Source organism: Branchiostoma floridae, chromosome 13, assembly GCF_000003815.2.
Source record: "Branchiostoma floridae strain S238N-H82 chromosome 13, Bfl_VNyyK, whole genome shotgun sequence".
Taxonomy (NCBI): Eukaryota; Metazoa; Chordata; class Leptocardii; order Amphioxiformes; family Branchiostomatidae; genus Branchiostoma; species Branchiostoma floridae.
Window position 1 is genome coordinate 5564990 of NC_049991.1, and position 24591 is coordinate 5589580.

Here is a 24591-nt window from a genome sequence, read left to right on the forward strand (position 1 = left end):
AAACTCTACTCTACTTCACTCTTGTTATTTTCTTCCACCTGCAAGCGCCAAAACGTCTGATAAAATAATCTGTTAATTTTTTAATCGGTCCAACATGCGGTCCACCTAATTTTGTCAGGTCCGGTTTTTCTGGACCGGTCCAATAAGAAAAAACGGTTTTGTACCGGTACACTGTACCGATACCCTTAGCCCTAGTACAAAATAGAAAAACAATTAGACAATCATGCGACAATTTGAAGCAGGTAATGATAATAATGACCAAGAATACACCAAAAATACATCAATGGTACGTTTACTTAAACATATACCCTGTACAATACCACATTGCAATTGCACCACATATTCAGACAATTGCAAGCAGTGCCCACTATTGCACTTTACTTTTGCAGGTCCACCGTGAAAAATATAATATACGAGACACATACTTTTTGTTATGTGCAAACTTCCACAGAAAATAGCTTTTCTTTCATACAAAATGAGAAGGCAACAATAGATATGGGTATAGAGCTCTATATAAACTTACAATATTAAAAGCATTCTTTTCCACTTGTAGAAAAAAAATAGTGCTTCATATACAGTTGTATGTGGCATTTCACTAACATTTTTGTTACTTCAAAACATTTATAAGACTTATTACACATCTTTTGCTTTAAGGACAAGTAATCTCTACTTGTCAAAACCCTACTCTTCAAGCAGAAGTTCAGCTCTGGCTGTTTTTGAATTTTTTTAGGCATTTTTACCTACTTCCTTTTTTTGTACCTTTTTGTTTATGTCTTGCAGCCATAGAGAAAATGGAACAAAATAGAAAGCCCAATAAAAATGCCTAAACATGTGAAAAACAGCTGGAGCCTAACCTCTGCTTGGAGAGTAACAAAACCCATCAACTCTTCAGTCTTTGACTTTTCCTGTACACATTTCACATAAATAAAGTCCATTTCATTTACATTACCACAAAATAGTTTTTCTAAAATATATATGGCTGGAATGGTATCAGCTTTAGTAGCAAACATCACTATATACCTCTGTTCATGAAACTACGTACCGATGAATGTTGAAATTGCAACAAAGAGCATAGCGCCTTTAGTTTCTTCGACTTAAGGAAATGCTTGCTCAAAAAAGGTTCACTTATGATCTATGTTGAATAAAGCAGCTACAGTCAAACCTGTATTAGGGGCCACCTCTACAGAGGGGCCACCTGTCCATAGTGGCCACTTTTTGTCGGTCCCTTGGGTATTTTATCTACAAGTTACCACCTCTATACAGAGGCCACCTGTCTATAGTGGCCACATTTGTCCGGTCCCTTGAGTGGCCGCTATAGACAGGTTTGACTGTATCTTTTTCAGACCCCAAGACAATGAAACATAGTAGTAGTAGTAAAGTCATACAGTGTATTACAGCACTGTTGCGGTTATACCGCCCCTTATGGGAAACATAGTGAGATAAAATGTTAATATTAAGTTGTGGATGCATTTATCATCCCTATTCTGTTTACCAATCTCTGAGACGCCTTCACTAAAGCTGTCCACCACACACATATGAGCCCGGAATCTCGTGCCGTACTACTACATAAGGCTTCACAGTCCACTGCAGTTGACACTACTCGTGATGCTCCGATTTCTTCAGCATGTTTACCCTGTTCCTGAGGGAAATGGTGATGGTAGCAGAGCCCTGCTCCCAGGGTTCCCCATCAACCTGCACGGGCATCTTGGTCCCTTTCTGGAGAGTCAGCTGGGGATGGGGTGAGAAAAACAAATTAAGTCAGATACTGTAAACACTAGAATTGATGAAAATTCTAGGTACATTTTTGATACATTATGTTACAGGGTTCTAGCTAGTGCATTTTAGCGTAGCGGGCCACTACCCTAAGACAAGGGCCGCTACGCCAATTTTCAACTAGTGAAGTGGTGCTTTGCCATCATTTGCTTGTTCAACAATGTGTAATCAATGTCTGAACAATGAAAAATGATTATATGCCACTCAAAACTGACAAAACAAGAAATCTTTTTAAAAAAGCTGTGCCTTGCCGCGTATTTTATGTTATTTTGGTAAGTTAGACTAGATTCTACGCTTAAAAATCCCGAGTTCCACATGTCGCCCCCCTCCCCCCTCATTATCATAATTTATGTCAGATGAATTATTGGCACATTAAACAGGTTTTGTAAAACTTTTTGACCCACAATGAATATGCATTATTTTTTATTACAAACTAAGTTCCTTCTGATGCAATTTGTGATATATATTTATATATACATGGTGAGTTAAAGCGTAGATTTATTACGCTGGACCACATACAGTAACATGCGTCTAGAAGAGCGTTTTAATACTCGCCTGGAATGCACCATTGTCTAACTAAGCCATGAAACTCGGCACGTTGATCACTTCATTGTGACAATGTGTTTTTGCCCGTATGTGGTTCGAAAGTCGGTCGAACTCTGGGCTTTGATGAGTTGATCTATTGGTTTGAAAGTCGGTTGAACTCTGGGCTTGTTGAGTTGATCTAATGGTTTGCAAGTCGGTTGAACTCTGGGCTTTAATGAGTTGATCTAAAACTGCAGAATCTAGTTGCAGCATTGTGGTTTACTTCTGCCCCCCGCCCATTGCGTTGACTGGGCTGAGAGGGGCAGAGGTGGTTCATCCATTGTGGGGCGTTCGCCCTGTTTCGCATCTGCAACATCTAGTTGCAGCATTGTAGTTTCTGCTGTCCCCCGCCCATTATATAGACTGGGCTGAGAGGGGGCAGAGGTCATCCATTGTAGGACGCTGCTCTGTTTTGCATTTCAAGGGTTGAGACAGACAGTGGTGTCCATTTTGTCTGAGTGGAAATTTCCACTTGGGCTTGCTCCTTGGCAAATTTAGCAATTTAGTTTGAGAACCAGTAGCGCCCGGAGAGGCTGCCTAGTTTATTGGTTCGTACTTGGTTGTTCTTTAAGCGTGTCAGTTTGGTTACACGCCTTCAGTTACGTTACGTTTTCAACCCTTGCTGCCCGTGGAGGCTGTCTGATTTACAGGTAGTGTTTTTCAGGGTCTCTGGCAGCTCTGTCTGCTCATATTTTGGTTCCTTTTTAGTTTTATTTGGTTCTAGTTAAAGCTGCATTATGAAGCGTCCTCTTTCAATAAAAGTTGCCGTGTACCGTGATCGGTTAACGTATGAACAAGTGTTTACTTTGCTGAGCGAGGTTTCGGCTCCCATGAGCAGCATTCAGGCTGTTCAGTCTCTGGGACCAAACTCATTCGATGTGTCATTTTCCTCGGTACACGAGCGTACATTGTATGCGGGGAAACTGTCTGGTTTAGACGCCGTGGATGTGTCATCTTACGCGGCGGCGGAGATAATTGTCACGGCCACAAGAATTCCGTATGAGCTCGATGACAACTATGTCAGGAACTGGTTAAATCAATACTGTGCCGTCATCACGTCCCGTATGGTAACATACCGGGACAGACCGACCATCAAAAATGGGAACCGGCAATACAAAGTAGTTTTAAAGCCGGGATGCAATATCCCATCAGCATGGAAAATGTATGACGGGAGGATGGTTTTCTTTAGGTATGTGGGGCAGCCCCGTACCTGCTTGAGATGCAACCAGGAAGGGCATGAGTCGGCAAATTGTGCAGTAACATTTTGCAACAAATGCCAGTCCATTGGGCATTTGGCCATGGATTGTACCAACGATGTTGTGTGCCTCAGTTGCAGGGCAGAGGGACATACGGCTCGCCGTTGTCCCCTGTCCTTCGCAAACAGGATTAAGATGGGAGCCAGTTGGGCTAAGAGCCAAGAGCTCCCGGCAGGTGTGAGTCAGGTCCGTGAACACCATGATGGAGGGGTTCCTCAGGCTGCAAATAAGCCTGATCGGTCGGAACTGGCCCATGTTTCTGACGCAGAGTCTGGTGTATCTGATCCTGTTTCGCCTCCAGGTCACCCTGGCAGTGTGGACCCGGGTACTTCTTCGGCTGTGAAGTCGGATGTTTCTTCTCCGGTCGCGGAGTCGGAGGCTTCTCCTCCGGTCGCGGTGGTTGAGCCGTCTGAGGACGTGCTGTCGGAGGCCGCTCCTTCGCTGACCAAGTTTTCTCCGGTCGCGGTGGTTGAGCCGTCTGAGGACTTGCTGTCGGGGGCCGCTCCTTCTCTGACCAAGTTTTCTCCGGTCGCGGTGGTTGAGCCGTCTGAGGACGTGCTGTCGGAGGCCGCTCCTTCTCTGGCCAAGCCTGGCCTTTCTTCCTCTTCTAGCGAGCAGGTACCCTCAACATCTGCTGCTCTGGTACCGGCCCCTCGCGCCCGGTCCCAGAGAAGGAGGCGTAAGGCGGCCAGTCCAATCCGACCTGTTACTCGTCGGTACATGTGTCAGGGTTGTGAGTTGGATTACACAATCACTCTGGAGGTGGTGTCTTGTCATCAGTGCAAGGCAGACATAACTCCAGAATCTGCTCTCCTTGCTTTCTGTGAGGGCCCAGTTTGTCAAAGCGATAATCGCCTCTTTCTTTGTCAGAGCTGCCATGATGGCAACTCTGATATTGCTGACAAAGATTCCAGGAAAAGGTGTAGGGGCGATTCCAGTGAGGGATCTGCCTCTGCAAAGACTTTGTCGAAAGGAAAAAAGATTCGTAAGGAGCCGGATTCCGACTCCAGTCTTGTTATCGAGGAGTTTCCCTCGGAGAGTCTTCGTTCTGTGGACGGTAACGAGTCTGACTCTACTGTTGGCTCCAGAAGCCTCATCATTGATGAGGATACTTCGGATGCCTCTCAGGCTCCAAGTCCCGATTTGGTAGCAAAGGCGAGAGCCATTGTCATCTCCTCTGACTTGTACAAGAATAAGGCTGTCTTTGTGTGCAACCAGTTTATTTCTCATGGTTGTGACGAACTCTTGCATAGTTTTAGGTCTTTGAAATCCCACCTTGCAAAGGCGCATGGCATCTCCGGGGACGTTGTGCCTTGTAAGGTTGGTAATTGTTCGAGGTTTTTTAAAACCACGATGTTATGTCTCAAGCACCTCTACAATGTCCACCCCCAATTTGTTAACCGAATTGGTGTGGAAGGAATTGATGATCTGTACCACTAATTCCTCACATTCCGATGTTGTTTGACATTCCTTCTCTATGTAGCCTCATGGTTCTTATTGCTACACTCAATGTCTGTGGGCTCCGTAGTCCGCAGAAGAGGAGGCAGGTTTTCGGCTTTTGCCGTCAACATAAATTTGACGTTGTTTGCCTCCAAGAGTGCCATGTTTCGTCAACATCTGAAGCGGTGCTCTGGGAGAAGGAATGGGGAGGCCAAGCGTTTTGGGCATTGGGCTCCTCCCAATCTAGAGGTGTGGGTATTTTACTCTCTCCATCTTTCAATTTTGATGTGGTTAAAAAGTCTTGTGACGATAGTGGGCGTGTTGTCTGTGTCGTCTTGTCCGATGGTGTGCGTAATTTCAAAGTTTGTAACATGTATGCTCCTAACATTTCTGCGGAGCGTACTGGATTTTTTAAAAAATTGTATAAGTTTCTGTCGGGGGCTGAGCCCCTTATTTTGTGCGGTGATTTTAACTGCGTTGAAGATGTTGATATTGATAAGAGGGGCGGGAACCCGGCTCATGGTAGTGGCGGTTCCACCATTTTAAAAGACATTTGCGCCGATTTTAATGTGCATGACTCTTGGAGACATGAGAATCCTTCTAAAAAGGTCTTCACTTGGAGACAGCCGACCAAAGGTATTGCCTGTCGGCTGGACCGATTTTATTCGTCTAAATGCCTCGTCGTTTCAAACTACTGTTTTTTACCCGCATATTTTACAGACCATGACTGTGTGTCCTTGTCAATTTTACCGGATGTGAAGAAGAAGCCTGGCTTGTGGAAATGTAATGTATCGATTTTAAAAAGAGACAAAGTTTTAAATGATTTTAAACTCGCTTTTAACAATTGGAAGACTTTGAAACCAGGTTTTCCTTCTTTGCGAGCCTGGTGGGATGATGTAAAGGCTAGAACTCGCTCTCTCCTGATCAGAATTTCTTGTGAACTGGCTAGGGAGAGACGGGAGTCCATGTTTACCTTGAATAATGAACTTGTCGATCTCACCAACAAGATGAACGACGGGGCCTCTTCGGCGGACATCTTGCGTAGGTATGAATGTACTAAGTCTTCCTTGTCCGAGTTGTCCGCTGAGGAGGCTCGCGGTGCTTTTGTTCGGTCCAGAGTCAAGCAATTTGTCGAGGGGGAAAAATGTACCTCGTATTTTGTAAGCCAGGCCTCTTCCCGAAGTAGGCAGCGACGCATTTCTTCGGTCAGAGATTCTACTGGACGTATTGTCCAAGATGACGAGGAGATTTTAGATGTTTTTAAGCTATTTTATGAAGACCTTTTTAGTGCTGAGCCTATTGATAAGTGTGAGGCGAATAACCTTTGTAACAATTTAGAAGGGTCTTTGGATCCTGATGAAGTCTCTTCATTAGAAGGTCCTCTTTCATTGGATGAGCTTTGGGCTGCATTGCGCAGTATGGAGAATAATAAGTCCCCTGGCAGTGACGGTCTCCCGAAGGAATTTTATGTCGCTTTCTGGGACGTCATTGCCGGGGATCTCCTCTCAGTTTTTGAGGAAGTTTTTTCGACTGGCGAGCTCTCTCAGAGCCAGAGTTTTGGTGTTATTACTCTCCTTCCAAAAAAAGGGGACCCTCTGGACCCGAAGAACCGTCGCCCAATCTCTTTGTTAAATTGCGATTATAAGATTCTTGCAAAGGTTCTTAACAATAGGCTTAAGATGGTTGCCGCCTCGGTCATCAGTCCTGACCAGACATGCGGTATACCAGGCCGGTCGATACAATGTAACCTACTTTTGATGAGAGATATCGTTACATATGTTAATATGAATAACTTTGACTGTGCGATCATTTCTCTGGATCAGGCCAAGGCCTTTGATAGAGTGAATATTGATTTTCTTCACTTGACTCTTGCGAAGATGGGTTTTGGCCCGGTTTTTCGCAAATGGGTTGCTATATTGTACCACAACATTACCAGTGCTGTTTCCGTCAATGGGTCGCTATCATCTTCTTTTTCTCTCTCAAGAGGTGTTCGGCAGGGGTGCCCTATGTCACCCCTGCTGTACGCAATTTCTTTGGAGCCATTTGCCGCTACAGTAAGGGCCGACGCTGCGATTCACGGCCTCAGGTTGCCTGGTGGCCGTGAAGTTAAGATCTCGCAGTATGCGGACGATAACTCGGCTATTGTTACAACCGATGAGTCGATCCGCCGGCTCTTTGCTGTTATTGACATGTATAACAGAGGTTCCGGGTCTCTTTTAAATCTTGACAAATGTATGGGTCTCTGGCTAGGTAGTTGGAGGAAAAGACTCGATTGTCCGAAGAATTTTAAATGGACATCTGTATCCATACGTTTATTGGGAGGTACTTTTGGAAGTGTTAATATGCCTTTAGTCAACTGGAGGGAGAGGCAAGCTAAGTTTGAAGCGGTTCTGCGAAAGTGGGACAGCTTCTCTTTATCCTTCGCTGGCAAGGTTGTCGTCGTTAATAACCTTGCTTTCTCTACTTTGTGGTATATTGCTCCTGTATTTTCTCCTCCCGAGTCAGTCGTCAAGGACATTACGAGAGCCGTCTTTAAGTTTTTCTGGAGTTCTCGTGCAGAAATGGTCTCTAGACAGACAGTTATGCTACCTTTGGACAAAGGTGGATGGGATCTCATTGATTTTGGAGTGAAGGCCAATTGTTTTTATTGTCGGCCGTTTACCAATATTCTTGACCGGCCGGATCTTCCATGGGTCCAGTTGGCAAAATATTGGCTGGGTTTTTTTGCCCGTCGTTTTGAACCATCGTCGTGGTCTAACAGTTCCCCCCACTCTCCTGAGGCTCCACCTCACTATTCTTTGATGCGGAAGCTCACCTTGGAATTTGTTAATGCTTCTGCTTCGAAGACTTGGGACAAGATATGCACCGTGCAGTCTTTGTACAAAGCTGCCATTTTAGCTCGTTCTCATACCCCTTCCGCTTGTTTTTTAGAGCGGGGTGTTGATTGGTCGCTTGTTTTTTCAACGGTGCATAACACTCTCCTTGAGAATAACCTAAAGGAGCTTTCCTGGAAGGTCGCACATGGGGCTCTCAAAACCAACTACTTGACTTGTTCGATTTGGCACAGAACTCCTTCCCCTCTTTGTCCGAGGAGAAACTGTAGAGCTACGGAGACCGTTACCCATGCCATCTGGTCTTGTGGCGAGGTGCTCCTGACCTGGACTTGGGTCGAAGGATTCATTAGGCGATGGGTGGTCTCTAGTTTTCGTGTTTCTCGCGCGGTCGCTCTCTATGGTGTTATGTCGTATACCCTGAAGAAGTGTAAGAGAGATGTCTGCACCTACATTTTGGCCGTCGCTCGGTCTAAGATTTGGTGGTCCAGGTGTCAGGCTCTCTTTGACAATAATTTCGTATTTCACATTGAGCTGGTGTCTCTAATCAAGGAGGCTCTTAGGTTTAAACTCAAGATGGAGTTTGTTCGACTTGGTTCTGAAAGTTTCTTGGCTGAGTGGTGCCAATCTGTTAGATGGGCAAGTGTGCGGACGGGAGTTTTGGTTCTACGTTTTTAGAAGTCCTTGTCGTAGTAGTCTTTGTTTGGTGCTACAGTCTGTCTTTGCTGTTGGTGGATTGTCTATTAGATGTTCAGTGTGTGTGCTCAGTCCTTCACTATGGTGTTCCCCTTCTACTCTCTAGTCCTCTTTATAATTTCCAGTTTGCTTTGATGTGTCGTTTCTTGGCAGAAGGTTGGGCGGGTGCAAGTCTGCCTCGGGTGGAATGGCACATCATTTTTCTTTGTTTCCATTCATGAGTTGTTTCTTCTTATATTATGATGGTTTTCAGTTTGGTCTCTGTCTGTATTACTAAAACTGTTTGTATACCCAAAATAACAAAGGGCCTTTGGAAGGGGCTTTGGAAGGGCTGGGTTAACAGGTCCGTCCAACCATGGAAGAAAGCTGGCGTAAAGCCTTGCCTGGCGGCAAGGCAAAAATCCTTCAAATTACATGTGATGTTAACAGAGTGTCAACTTTTAACTCTACATTTTCAAAATCTCACCGGGGGGTTGGGGGGTGGGGTTTGGTTTTTGGGCAAGACCCCCCTTCCACACCAATCTCCTGATTGGTCACTTCTCTACCATGCCATTCGCACTACGCTAAAATGAAATCTTGGCTAGAACCCTGTGTTACTAGAGTTTGCAGTCAATTATCATAATACAAATACTTGTTTTATTGTAGCCTGGGTACCATCCAGGCAGTTGTTTGCTGCTATGTTCACTTCACACACCTACCCATCTGGGGAACTATATATAGAAATCTTTTGGTGTTTTGGAGCGCTCATTCGGACAGCCGTTTCAACAGGCCCTCCTGCAAGCAGACAGAGGGTGTTTCAAACGCCTGTTCGAATGAGTGCTCGAACTCATGGTTTACTAAACATACTTACTAAACATACTTTATTCAAAAGATGTGCTTCGCAGCCCCAAAACGGGCTGAATTATGCAACAAATTCACAGACTTGAAGTGTCCACTAACAACTGATTGATTCATCAAACTTTACATATTCGAGCGTCTGCGAAACAACATTATTCATGTGACCATATACATTTAAAATTGAATACTTAAAAGAGATAGATAATTCAATTAGGGAGTTCTGGAGTCCAATTGTCAAACAATATTTACATGCCCTGGTTGTGGAGTTCTATCGCCTGATACAGAAACGACTTTTGCAATCTTTGAGTTCTGCATTTAGGCACAGTCATGTGGTTTTGGTTCCGTAGCGCCGGTCCAGTCTTGTGTAATCTGGTGCTAGGAACCATGGAGTGTAGCGGATGTTTGGCGTCCTGCATTTGACTGAAGAGAGTTTTCACGGCTGACTCTCGTCTCTCCTGAAGGCTGGGGAGAGGGTTTGTTGGAACACTGTCATTGTTGATTATTTTTGCTGCCCTTCTCTGAACTGCTTCTAGTGTTTGTTTCTCTGCTAGGGTGCAACCAACATACACGACATTAGCATACTCTAGAACAGGTCTTATAAGGGTGGTGTAGACTGTTTCTAGGTCCTCCGGTGGCATCCCACCTCTTTTTAGCATGCGGAAAAAGTGGAGGCGTGTCGACCCTTTCTTTGCCATGTGAGTGATTTGGCTGCTCCAGCCAAGGCTGCGGTGGAGTTTAAAACCAAGGTAAGTGGCACATTCGACAACCGGGACCTCCTTGCCTCCAAGGATGAGAGGAGGGGGAGCAGGAACATTTCTTGAAAAGCAAATTCGTAGCTCATAGGACTTATCACCGTTCATTATCATATTGTTCTTGTCAGCCCAAGTGTCCAGATGAGTGGCTTCTTCTTGCATAGTTGTGTCACTTGTAGCAGCGCTGCAGGGAATGGTTCTAGACAGTCCGATGTCATCATTCTTTAATGCACTCGTGTTCAGGGACCAATCACCACCCTCAACCAAAATTTGGATGATTCGAGACATTAGAGATGTCAAGGTTTGCAGACGGAATAGCAGAGAAGCGACTGCATATAGTTTATAAAAAACATGTTGGCAAGAAGCAACAGTTAGATAGTGTATAATTAAATGTTGGAGCAAATTACTATTTGGATGATGCCCAGCACACAGAAAAAAATTTGCTGACACCCCTCCCCCATGGTGCCCTTTGTCCTGACCTTGACGACCCGTGCCTGTCCCAGCCTGATGGGGTCAGCCATGGCAATCCTCACCTGACCCATGTGGAAGGATGAGTGCAGACCCACCACCTCCAGGATGCCATCATTGAAACTGGAGGGAAACAGTGTAAACAAGAGTTTCATGACAGATTCCAACTGTTTCCCATTGAGAATTCAAATAAGGTCCTCACTTGCATAAATAATATCATTTCAAGGTGACGAAGCAATGAAACAGCAGCATAAATTAAGTTTCTTAGTGAGGGACCAATGAAACAGTAGCACAGAACAAGTTCCTTGCAAGGGACCAATAGAAAAGCAGCACAAGACAAGGTCCCTACTGATGGACCAATGAAAAAACAGTACACAACAAAGTCCTTAGCAAGGAACCAATGAAAGAGCAGCAGAAAACAATATTGTTAGCGAGAGACAGAAGAATGAAACAGCAGCATCAAATAAGCTCCTTAGTGCAGGACCAATGAAACAGCAGCATGTAACAAGTCCCTAGTACAGGACCAATGAAACAGCAGCATGTAACAAGTCCCTAGTACAGGACCAATGAAACAGCAGCATGTAACAAGTCCCTAGTACAGGACCAATGAAACAGCAGCATGTAACAAGTTCCTTAATTTGCAGGACCAATGAAATAGCAGCATAGACCATTCCTTAGTGAGTGACCAATGAAATGACAGCATACCTGGCAGGTGGAACATCCTCCTCCCCTGTCCCGCTCCACAGGTTGAATCCCCCCGCCCATGAACTGATGTTCAACACCACGATCCCCTCCAACTCTGGCAGGTGAACCGTCCGACCATCAAGTTCAAGCTAAAAATAAAGACACACTTCATTATACACAAGCTCAATCATGCCAAAAAAGTATGTGCAACTGTTTCATGACATTGCTATGGTCTGATGATATGCGTTCATAAACACAGGTTTGATTACTAAGATAGACGGTAAAATCTTAAAAGTTACAAGGAGTAAACTATAAAATAAATTTCTTTGTTCAAAACCGAGTGTTTTCTTCAACCGACGTTTCCGTCATCTTCCTCAGGGCAATACTGACTGGTTCCCATTGCACTGCAGCCATAGGTGTCGCTGCCTACAGATGTGTTCCCAAACCAACAGATTTTACATATTTATCAAAGGCTGTATCATACTAAATGTAAGCTGTATCTACATGACCAAATTACTGTAAATGCATGCATTTAAGTTCACAGGGACTTAATTCCAAGGTGCCTCCAACATATCCTGATACTGTACATTGCTTAGACAAGGAGGTAGGTGAACAGAAGACAGAACAAAAAAATTTCGCTTTCGTTCGCTCGTTTGTTTGTTCGTTCGTCCCATAGCCTTTTAATCAGCCGTATTATTAGCCGTAGGAGCAGCACAACATGTTATGCTGACTCAACAGGCTTTTAGTCCCCTGGCGGTGCCTATCTCCTCTCCGGGGCATGGTGAATGATGTAAATCACCGTGTGGCTGATACGACACGAAGGTTCGCCAGGCCTCCGCCCGGGTGATTTGTAGTGAATCACCAACTCCAGACAGAATGGTTTGTTCGAACGCACACCGCACCATCGCACGTGTGGGGGTCTTTTAACGTGCATGGGGTGTGCCTCTCCCCATACACGGGACCTCCCTTTAACGTCCTATCCGAGGGACGGCCCTAGCCGAAGCTACATGTAGGTACTCATTTTCACCTGAGTAAAGTGAGGAAAGTCGTGTAAAGTGCCTTTCCCAAGGGCACAAGATCGGTGTCACGGCGGGCGGATTCGAACCCGCGACCTCTCGGTGCAAATCCGGACATGCTACCGCTGCGCCACGCGGTCACCACAGAGTTCACTTTAGACAATATCAACCAAATGTTGCCACAGGCTTAACAGTACTACTGACCTTAACCCTCTCATGTAGGTCCACACAGGCCTGCTCTAGTACATCAATGGCTCCATAGCTGAAGTACCAGAACTGGAACACAACAGGAGTTAGGACAACTTTCAATTGTTTTCATTTGAGAACATAATTAGATATCTCTTTGTAAAAAATCAGCAAGAAGTCAAGACCAAAACAGACGGCTAAGAAGACGGCTAAGAGGAAAACAGAGAATGGACTGAAATTTGTGTTTGAATCATAGCTCAGTATTGTGTACCCTAATATAAATGAAATTTATGAGGCCTTGTCAAGATAAACTTAGCTTGCATAGTTGTGACTTTGAACCCTGGCTATGTTGCTCATCTGACATGCACACTACTGGAAAAGGCTGCAGTACTTAGGGCAGTACGTTAAGTCATGGTTCATTGTACTGGTGGAAAAGAGCTATACTACAGTGAATCTGTTGTCTCTTTTTTAACCAGTGAAAGATAAGCTCTTCAGTGAGCTAAACTGGTTTGAGATCATGTCCACTCATTTGAAAAGACTAACCTTGTTAAAGAGTCTGCTTGTGAAGAGTTCAGGTCTGGTCTGGCGCTGCCGGTGGAAGTTGAGCGCCACCAGAGCATCACAACCCATGGAGAAGTAGTTATTCATGGCCAGCACCTGGTACAACAAAGGTCAGAAAGTCTTATATCTTCTTTAACCAACTAGCTTTCTATGTTACGACTACAAACCAATATATATTTAAGAGGAATAACTGTTTGTTACAGTTCTAAGCTCTGGCAGGTTCCTGACAGAAGAAGACATGAAAAATAATATGTCCCTATCCAAGAAAGTATTACGAGGAATATGTAATTACTAAACTAGGAATATGTATTTGCTAGCAAATGTGGACAATTTTGTCTTTTATGTAATTCATCTTGGGGAAAATTGCAAAGTGTCCTAGTGTGTAGAAGCACCAACTAGTAACCCATGATGGTACTGCAGCCTGGAAATACTAGAGTACACAATCCTTGCCCTAACGAACCATAGACCAATTACTAGAATTAGTCTTCAGATTGTCTGCTGTTTTTATGAGCAGTCTACAACTGGTCTAATTTTGGTATGCGCACAGTTCTGGAGTTATGAATAGTGATGTCAGAATATAAGAGATGTACTGAATTTCTACTGGACAAAGAAAAGAGGGAAAAAACATATTTGTGTCTGTGCTAAACGGTTGTACTAACCTTAGCTGGTCTTCTTATACCAAAAAGTCTCTGGTGTATGATGCTGACTGTCCATCTGTATAAAACAAAAAGGAGAGCACAACTTCAGACATAGTACCAAGTGATTAAAAATGATTAAAATTATATACCAAGCATTCAATACTGTAAATGCATTTAAGTTCGCGGGGATTTAATTTCGCGGTAACGGGAAAAAGGACTTTTTGCGGTGGTTTTACGTTTGCGGTAGCACCACGTTGTCTCTTAATGCCAGGGAAAAATGTTCGCGGTGGTTTTAAGTTCGCGGTGAAGTGGCCACCGTGAAAACCGCAAACATTAGACACTTGAACAGTAAAGAGAAATTTATATTCCTGACAGCTTTTGACAAACCAACTCTAACCAACCATACAGCTAGCTACATTTATACAATTACCAAGAAGCGAGAGGAAGTCGAATGTCCTAGAATAGATTAGACGCACATCTGCATATATAGATGTTTATGATTGTTTCCATTGTTACATATGTGTGATTCTTACCGTATGACCTGTACTTAGCCCAGTGGGGCAAAAATGTGCAATAAAGGTCTTCATTCATTAATCCACCACGAAAGTTTCTGCATTTACAGTATGCAGTTCTGCTGTCAAAAGTAGAGATGGGTCACTTTGCCATTGATAACATCATATGTATTACTGATTTTACACCATTGTTGCCCCCTCCAAAAATAGATATTGTAGAAGAATACAAACTTCAAGTCATTTTCTATGATCATCAAATACATGGAAGTACTTGCAGAAAAAACTAGGAACACAAAACTGTATTTTGCAAACCAAAATGAGGAGAGCTTACCTGTCAAATGGTGTCACCTCTGCATGTGCGATGTCTGTCAAAATCTCGTCAAGGGACTTCTCCCCCACGAACCCTTCTCCCCACCCCAGGACTCTGGCCAGGTCGTTTCCCGTACCCAGGGGAAGGACACCTATCAGTGGCTGGTTCTGGAAGAAATGATACCCGGTAACAAGTGTGACTGTTGTCCAAATAAAACTTGTCACTGAGACTCTACACTCTATCAGAAAAAAACTGCTTCAATATCTTTGGCAGAAGACTATGATACTGTACAAGCATCACTAGGATTTATTTACCTTCTAAACATATTTTGGAAAGGTGAATGGATTGATTTTGAATGGATGGATGGATGAAGGGACAGATGGATGAAGAGATGGATGGATAGAAAGATGGATAGATGGATGGATAAAGAGATGGATGGATGGATGGATGAAGGGGTGGATGGATGGATGGATGAATGAATGGATGGATGGATGAAGAGATGAGTGTATGTATGTATGTATGTATGTATGTATGGATGGATGAGTGGATGGATGGATGAAGGGATATCGATTGATAGATGGATGGAGGGTCAAAGCAATTTTCAGCCCTTTTTCTGTGGCAACTACCCATACACATATCAGCAGCACTATTAAAGCTGTCCAAACTGATCTCACCTGTAGTTTGACCCTGTCCAGCGCCCCTAGGACCCAGCCCACGGTCCCGTCCCCCCCACACACCAGCAGACCTGTCCTCACCTGTAGTTTGACCCTATCCAGCGCCCCCAGGACCCAGCCCACGGTCCCGTCCCCCCCACACACCAGCAGACCTGTCCTCACCTGTAGTTTGACCCTATCCAGCGCCCCCAGGACCCAGCCCACGGTCCCGTCCCCCCCCCACACCAGCAGACCTGTCCTCACCTGTAGTTTGACCCTGTCCAGCGCCCCTAGGACCCAGCCCACGGTCCCGTCCCCCCCACACACCAGCAGACGACACTTGTAGGTCGGCAAGAGGCGGCACAATTCCAGTCCTGCAACAGGGCTCAGCGAGTGGAGATCTATAACCTACAGAAGAGATGTACATCAAAACCTCGTTCCCAGTTGATCATCCAGACAGCAGTTAAAAGTAGTTCCACAGCCATTTTCTTTAGAAGAGTAATAGGGGCAGTGGGTTGTTATCCACTGCGACCAGGGCACAGTATTGGTAGGCAGAAACAAACCCTCTCCCACCACCTTTTACCTCCACAAACGAAGTCACATACCCAATTTTATGCATCTGGGTCGAGTGAGGAAAGTTGTGATGAGTGCCTTTCCTTAGAGTAGGTACCATGACCCAGGCTTATGGGTCAAACACCCTAAAGTTAAGTAATGCCACATGAAAGCAGTTAAAGAAACAAATATTTTCTTAAAATCAAGATTAAAATACATGGTCAGTGGTGCGTTCAAATAAATTGTGAAACCAACACTAACAGTTATGATGTCAACAACAACCATTTATATATGTATATGACCCCCTTGCAGAAATGTACTTAGTGCCTTTCATGACTTAAGTTAGCCTGGATACCATACCCCAACCTCAAAATATATCTTTCGTGTTGGGGTCTGGCAGGATGGCTGTAGAAAGGTTCTCGAAGGCCCTTGATAAGAGGGAGGAGAACCTAGGATTGATGACCACTCACACCACAGGTAGCCAGCTACAACACACCACAGTTGGTCAGCAGGCTATCACAGTAGCGAATCAGGTACTTAGTGGTCACTGTTATGGATTCAAAAAGTACAGTTGGGGGTCTTTAACCAATCATGGCAGGGTGTAATTACCTCCTGCAGATCCTGCGTTGTTCTATTGGTGGAGTTTTTTGCCCACTAGAAGGGGCAAAATTGAGAAGAGTTCCTATCCCATCCGGCCAGACCCCTGCACGATAGATACTTGAGATCGGGCTGGGGTTTGGTAACCAGGCTAGACTTAAGTCAACTAAAGATAAAGCATGACATAGTTTAGGGACTGACAAATTCAACAGTTCAATTTCCCACCTGAATAGGGTTCAAGACTTCCCTAAACTCCCGCAGTAGATGTTCGCCCATGTTGTTTCTACAAACACACACACACACACACACACACACAAACACTCACACACACACACACAAACCCACCTGAATGGGGTTCAAGACTTCCCTTAACTCCCGTAGTAGATGTTCGCCCATGTTGTTTCTACAAACACACACACACAAACACACACACACAAACACACACACACACACACACACACAAACCCACCTGAATGGGGTTCAGGTGGGTTCATGGGGTTCGCCCATGTTGTTTCTACAAACACACACACACACACACACACACACACACAAACACACACACACACACACACACAAACACACACACACACACAAACACATACACAAACACATACACACACAAACCCCCCTGAATGGGGTTCAAGACTTCCCTAAACTCCCGCAGTAGATGTTCGCCCATGTTGTTTCTACAAACACACACACACACACACACACACACACACACACACACACACACACAAACACACACACACACACACACACACACACAAACACACATACACAAACACACATACACACACAAACACACCTGAATGGGGTTCAAGACTTCCCTAAACTCCCGCAGTAGATGTTCCCCCATGTTGTTTCCGCTGCTGGGGTTAGCGAACACCATGAGCGGGCTCCAGTTGGAGATCCTGACGGGAGGGTAGAGTTTGGAGACGCTGAGGTGGCGCCGGCCGCGTATCCCCACCAGCTGTAGCCCCACGCTGTACGGAGGGATGATCATGCTTCTGTAGTGGCCAAAGTCACACCTGTTGTCTTCAACGGCTGGAATATAGATGTAAAGAGATATATGACTGTACATTTAACGTGTCAACAATACACAATCATAGCAGGGACTTGCCACTGCAGTTGAGAAAACAATCCATACAGTGCTTCTTGAGCTATGCTGCTAAACCGCTAAAGTCTACCAAAAATAAAAGTTACATGACTGTATATACCTGGGATCACCCTCAGTTTTTCATTTTTCTTCCAAAACGTTACTGACTGCAATTGACAAGTCAGTTAAAATTCAAAGACAAAAAACTATTGTGTTTCTATTCAAAAACTAAAATGTCTTGCGATGTACTGTAAATGTTGAAATTTTTGTGGAGATTTAATGTTTGCATGGTGATCTATTCACCGTGAACTTTAAGCCACCACAAATATGCTTGTTTTGTCTGCTGCCCACCATCCCTCTTGTTTCAATTCAAATACGATGCAAACCAATGCAAACAATTTTTCTCCCTTTTCTTCTTTGTTCATACCACAAAATTAAATTCGAATTTCAAATGCAAATTAAGATTCTGAAAAAATTTTTCTGTTTATGACCATGAATCTTTAATCTGGAATGAGTAACCTGGGGGTCAGAATCATCTTTATTGAGCCTTAGAATTAGACATACAAATACAAGATGAAAGATTAAAATACCTAGCTATAGGTTGACCCTTTTTCTGGACTTACGACGTCCAGAGGGCGCAAGGTAAAACATATTAAAAAAGAACAATCGTATGTGTCGGACTACATTTTGATCTAGTTTAGCTAACCTAGTAACCTACCACAACAGTCATGTACTGTTCTCTGACACCACATACACCTGCGATCACACAGGGTCGGGTTGGTCCCACACTGCACGCCGCACACGAAACACACGCTGCACAGCGGCAGGTTCCCGCGCGCCCACACGTGGTCCATGCTGGTGCGGCCGGGGAGGCTCAGACGCTTGCACGGGAAGAGTTTGTCCGCGGCGTGAACGCAGCCCTCGTCGGTACAGATGCCGCAGGAGTCGCAGTGAGCACCCTCCATGATGTGTTCTTCACACACACTGGAAAATTAAGACGGGCAAGGTGTTTGACTTGAGTTTAGGGATGACTTAAAATCGGCTTGTGTACAGCCACACCTCTCACATGTTAAGGAACCCACTACACTAACGTAGGGGTCCATACCGGTGCGAGCGGGCCAAACCTGACAATCTGGTCAAAGCTAGTAATTTCATTTAAATCATTTACATTCATTTAAAATTTAAATCATCTGAATTTGAAGTTCATATTGTTGGCCGACAGCCGGGCTTACCAGTATAAATAAAGGTGAACTGAACTGATCAGTGTGTTAATTACAAGCTCTTTCGCAGATTTCACTACACATGTGTAGACATCAGGAATTATGGGTAAAATGTCAAAGATGAAGGCCCCTAATCTGTAAATTAAACATTTAACCACTTCTTGACAGGTGCCATTATGTACCGGACATTGTTGCTTAAATCAAAATGGTCGAAACAAGACTGTTTACGTTTAAGGGGCCTAATATTATTCACCTTTGACATAATTCCCAGAATTCCTGTCGCCCTCACATTATACCCGCTCGCTAACTCAAAGATCTCGTGAACTCCCGATTTGCTCAAACTCGCAATATCAAGGGCTCGCGAACATAAATGAACTTACAGTATTGACATGCAATGGGAAAGATATTTTTTAGGTTGGGGTATGGTATCCAGGCTTATGGTCCATGTTCATAATTTTTCTTAAGACAATTTTCTATCAATGTCACCTACAGGGCTCGAAATACTGGGCGCATGTGCACCCAAATATTTTCTTAGGTTTATGTATGTAAAGATATCAAATTATTTTGTTTGTTTGAACCTTTATTTATTCTAGCATACATCATATTCTAGACATCTAAGCATTAGAAAGATAATAAAATGTCTGTCATGGTACTTGTTTAAGAATCTGATATTAGGTTATTACTTAAATTTAAGTGGTGCACCCAAAATTTTTTTGGGCACCCAATTTTTAAAGCTGGGTGCACCAGTGCACCTAAAAAATGAATTTCGAGCCCTGCAGCTACCATTTTTTGTTAATCATTAAATATATATGCTATATATGACCTCATTGAACGATGCAATTAGATTTAAAGAAAATATAACCGCACTGATATTTATGGTGCGTTACACCAAAGATAAGAGGAATATACAGACAAAAACGACTAGGCCACACCTGCAAAATGTCGGCCGTGGAAAGATCTCCACCTCGTACCAGCGGTGTCCCTTGGTAACATCCCTGACTGGCAGATCCAGCTTACGGCGGGACCGCACCACCGTCACCACCACCGTCACCGCGAAGATGTAGGCGATCCACAGGAAAATCTGGAGCGGCTCCGAGCTCAACTCCGGGACAAGAAACATCTCTGTCGTTCTGTGTGGATTAATTTTAATCTGATTCCCTCACCAAAGCAAGATGGCTACCCTTCTTTTACAAGTCCCTGCATGTACGGGCGACCGCTAGCAGTTACACTAATATAAACGTTGGGTTCATCTGAAGCTGGCATGGAAGAAATCTAGAAACGCAAATGTGACTCACAACAGCAAGCACAGCTAGCATGACGTGTCCTTATGTTATGCGCGCCCGCTGTCTCGTCAACCGGTAAACATATTTGTATGTCCGACACCGCAGTCAAAGACAACGTTAAGATGACGTATTGTGCTGTCTAACAAGGAGAGAGGTCTAAAAATGCAGCAGAAAAGTCACAGTGACATCTAAGTCGAAGAAAGGCGTTGAATGAAGTCCAGGGGCATTGTTTTCCTGATCAAAATTCAAGTTTTCCGCCATCTTTGATGTGGACTAGCCTATACCTTTTGTGGGGGTGAAGTTGTGAAAAATAGCCCGGTAAAACAATTACAATTGCACACTATCATTAAGTTGACAAAAAACTAGTATTATATAATAATAAAGCCTTGAATGGAAGTTTTTTGGTAGTGACTAATGCTTCCTTTAGATTTCCAGAATTTTTAATTTGATCTAGTCCCCTCAAGTCTATTGGAATAGACCTGGGGTTAAAGGTGAAATTTCTGTGATGTCTAAGAATGAGTATCACCATCAAGGCTATATTAAAAATTTGACGCCTCCAAATATTTTTAAAAACTTATTATTACATTATACATTACTCCAAAATACCAATGTCAAACACGGGAATCACTTATCTAATATTGCAAGAAACAAACACAACTAGAAGAAGAAAGAAACTTCAAATTCAAACTGATGTTGTTTTGCTTTATTGTATCTTTTAATAGATTCTTAACTATTTATTTTTCTCAGCCTGCATAAAAAGGAAACTAATTTTGTTATGCCCATGTTGTATACAAACATTCATTGCAATGGTTAACAGATACCCATGGCACAGGGACAAATACACAGTTACAGTATCATCACAATGTATGCAAAATGCTAATACAAATTATAGTTAGTTTCATTCTTGTGGCTCAAGTATAAAATCACAAGTACAGAGCATGTCACTGCATTTTGTTTTCAAAGATGTTTGTTACATTTCTTAATATAAAATCAAAAGTGGTTTCTGCCAAAGCCATAAAGAAATTGTGAAAACTCTACCTCCTCCGATTTACATATCTTTTAAAAAATCATACGAATTAACGTTACAAATAAAATATCTAACATTACACTATCCCGATTTTAAAACTGTATTAGGACTTTTGATCTTAAAACTGTAAATATCTTACCTACATACGGTAGCTATATATGTACTGTGGATTATGCAAGTGGCTTTAAACATCCATAAGGTCATTGCTTGGCATCACATAAAATGTGAAAAACAACTGAACAGAAAATGTAGTGTGGAGGTTGTTCAAGCGATTTTACCCCTTTGAGTTCTAGACCAAAGATAATACAGTGTATCACCAGAATTTAGGTTATAAAATTGGGATATGGGGTAAACATGGGGTTTTTAAGAACACAATTGCTGTAGATTCTTGGAAACCTTGGCATCTTCCTGTGCCTCCATATCCCCCCAAAGTACTCAAACGTATCCAGATGCAGAGCATCTAAAGAACTTTGTTGAAATGATAAAATGTTGACACAAACCTGCCATGCTTTATGTACAAATACACTGTATATCAAATATGCTAACTTTTCCATCAAAATAATACATATAATTCTTTTTTTTTGCTAACATTACCAAAGGCCCCAAAGTAACAATTGCCCTGCCTTAGCTAAGGATACCTAAAAGTAAAGCAGGATATACATACAGTGCTGTTGCATAGTAAAGAAACTTAAGGTGCAAAAATGCAATGCAATATAGATCTGACGCTAATTTTTCTGCCCTTGACAACCTGGCACAAGATTCCAACTGTTAAAGCTATCTACACGCACTTCTTAAAAGCATGCTCATTCCCCTTGTTAACAGAATAATACAACGTAAACAAAAACAAATACGTAGCTACTGGCTTCATGTACAGATCTCTGATCATTTTTTATAAATCGTTCCTTCCCACAAAAGAGAAAGAAAAACTTGAGCTGAATTTGACTGTTTCTTTTTGTTCAAGTGCTGCCATTTTTACTCTCTACATGCTGAACAATGATTTAATTAATGAAAATAAGGAGCACAGATGCACCCTTAGCTAAGAAAAGGTTAAAAAAAGAAGGTTGTTTTGTGATCTGTTACTATGAACATTGTTATTTGGGATAGGATGCACTTTAAAAAAAATTATGTTACCTCAAATGATATCACTATTGAGAGCATACTTTCATTTGTCCTGCTACATTGTACTTAAATATTTCATAATTCCATAAATTGAACTAATGGTATCAAAGGGCAGGGGAGTGTACACATTTCATAGTGCTTGGTCTTGCAAGAAGGCATGCAAACACAAGGTGGAATTGTACGAGACAAAAAATACTGTAACACCATCTACTCATCTATGGTACTCCTGCCATAGAAGTTTTGAGGATCAAAACCAATTTTACAAGTTCCCATTTCTGAGTCTCGAGTTGTGTTTTGATGTTGACAAATAGGTAGTGTTTTCACATAATCATGATATGATAAAATAAAAAAGAAACTATATCTTAATCCCTAAACATGTCCTTTTCCATGATTGCTGCTCACAAAGGCACCTTCTTTTCTGCTCAGGAAACCACAAACATCCACTAACTCCTTCAAACAACTACTGATAATAAAATATCTTACTGGTGTAATAGAAAGCAGGTTTTGTAGAACGTTCAAAGCCGCACTATACGGCAGTCATTGTTAATATTTTAAATAAAAAAATGCTAGCTATACTGTGTATCAATATTGTCATCCTTTGTACATAGTACAATGTACTTTACATCCAACGAACCAAGGGCGTTATATAACGTCCTCGAATGAGCATACAGTCACAGCTTAAAACAATCTGGTGTGCTTTTGAAAATGGTTCCTACACATGAAACATTACAACAACAGTCTCTCCTCACAAACAATAAAAGTTGAAAAAAAACGTTTCGCTGCGACAAGGTGATATCAGCCAGAACATGTAAGTTGAGAGCCATGACTTGCTTTAGGAGAAGACCTGGACATACCATAATGTTCTATCTAATTGTTCTGTGTTCAGTGTTATCTAAAGAGCTGCCACTTCCTCTTTACTGTTAACCCTAGGTCTGGCTTCTTCGCTATCCTCTGATGACCCTGGGCAGGAGATAGAGCGTTGGGCTGGCTGGGGTTTAGTACCCGTGGACCCAGTCCGTTTGGGTCGATCAGCTACTGGGGGAGGTGTGAGTTTTTCTGTTGTCCCGACGTCTGTTTTTCTCTCCATGGATGGCCTTTTTGCTACGATGGGTTTCTCTAATGGTTCCATAGAGGGAGGGGGGCTTTCTGGAGCGTTGATGGGAGGGGGGCTTTCTTCGTTGGGGGGATCAACGATAGGTTTGATTTGTTCCGCGGTGGGTCTCTTGGGCGGTGCCTCTGGTCGAGCTGGTGCAGGGCGGGGTGGTTTACCGGGTGGGGTGGGGGGAACTCTCTCCGGCGTACTTGGCGGTTTGTCGCCGGCTGCGTCTGCCGTTTCTGGTCCAGGGACTTTATCGAGCGAGGTGTTGGAAGAGTGTCTGGAGTTGGGTTTGTCCCGAGGTTTGGGAGGAGGCGGGGCGGACGGTCTGGACATGTTACCGCTGACCCGCCGCTCCGGTGTTTTGGGCAGTTCCATACTGACCGGTGTGTCCGGCTGGGGGCTGAGACTCGTGTCCTGTAACTGTGCGGCGCCTGGCGACCCCCGCCCGGGGGTTCCACCAGGAGGGGGAGGGGCGGGCTGTTTCTTTTTCCTACCGAGGGTGGGGCTGACCCGCGGGCTTACATAGGGGCTAACCTGTGGACTAGGCTGGGTGGGGACTCCGAACGGGCCCTGCTTTAGTAACCTGCATGAGGAAAGAAACCAACATGAAAATTGTTCCGTTAATGTAAATGTAGGAAGAGTTTACGGGTCTACTGTGTGTCAAGAAAGAAAATTATTTGCTGGCAATTTTCTGCACCAGAAAGAAAGTCATTGGGTTCCTAGAAGGATAGGAAACAAAGCAATCATACCCTGATTTGGTTCATACATGTATGTATGTGTGCTCCTATAGTTACTTTCCCTAATAATTTGGATGATATCAATTGGAGCACACATAATCAGAGATAATAGCTGTCAAAAATGCGGTTTGATTTGCATGGCAATACATTGCTGTCATTTTATCGTTTTGAACTTTTACATTTTCAAATGTAATCTACTGCAACTTTTTAGAACACAAAACCAATAACCATTCAAATACAAGATGATTGCTGGTCAATTTTGCATTGAAGTTAAAACAGTGGTGATGTTCTTTGAGTAGAAACTTTGGCATGGCAGAAAGGCACCTGCTGCCGAGAGTTTGTCTGTGTGCAGTGCACATCAAGCATGGATGCAATGATATCTGCCCACTGGCAAAATGGAAAAATGTTGGAAAGATGTGAGGCCCCCTAGTGAGATGTGATGGCATGGCAGTTCTAATGTTTGCCATTTTTGTTTTTGAAATTTTCTGGATTGGGTACATGTATATCAAAATGTCAAGGACAAGACATGATATTGGCATATTACTGAGACATCCACATCTAAGGTCATCAAAAGGTCTTGATCATCGGGCTGAAATATTGTCCAGTTTCACTATTAACAGTTTCTGAGAACTGTATAGCTCATCTTTTTCTTTCACTGCA

The 24591-nt window shown here is 43.4% G+C and overlaps 2 protein-coding genes across 5 annotated transcripts in view; both read right to left on the reverse strand.

Moving 5' to 3' along the window:
• Positions 1-1061: 1061 nt before the first annotated feature.
• LOC118428374 (diacylglycerol kinase epsilon-like) lies at positions 1062-20501 on the reverse strand. Its single transcript, XM_035838411.1, has 12 exons — positions 19599-20501; positions 18165-18430; positions 17156-17394; positions 15463-15606; positions 14567-14712; positions 13745-13799; positions 13068-13181; positions 12543-12614; positions 11344-11471; positions 10650-10761; positions 1330-1728; positions 1062-1150 (listed from the first exon to the last, which is right to left on the reverse strand). The coding sequence occupies exons 1-11, from the start codon at positions 19784-19786 to the stop codon at positions 1597-1599; spliced, it is 1596 nt and encodes a 531-aa protein (XP_035694304.1). The 5' UTR covers positions 19787-20501; the 3' UTR covers positions 1062-1150; positions 1330-1596.
• A 135-nt stretch (positions 20502-20636) lies between these two features.
• LOC118428373 (rho GTPase-activating protein 44-like) overlaps positions 20637-24591 on the reverse strand; it is a 28083-nt gene continuing 24128 nt past the window's right edge. For 2 of the 4 annotated variants that reach the window (XM_035838406.1, XM_035838407.1), the window contains exon 18: positions 20638-23777. In XM_035838406.1, coding sequence (XP_035694299.1) covers positions 22988-23777 — 790 coding nt within the window. In that variant the 3' untranslated portion in view covers positions 20638-22987. Of the gene's footprint in view, positions 23778-24591 lie in introns of all 4 variants that reach the window. The other 2 variants (XM_035838405.1, XM_035838408.1) reach the window with 2 other exon arrangements.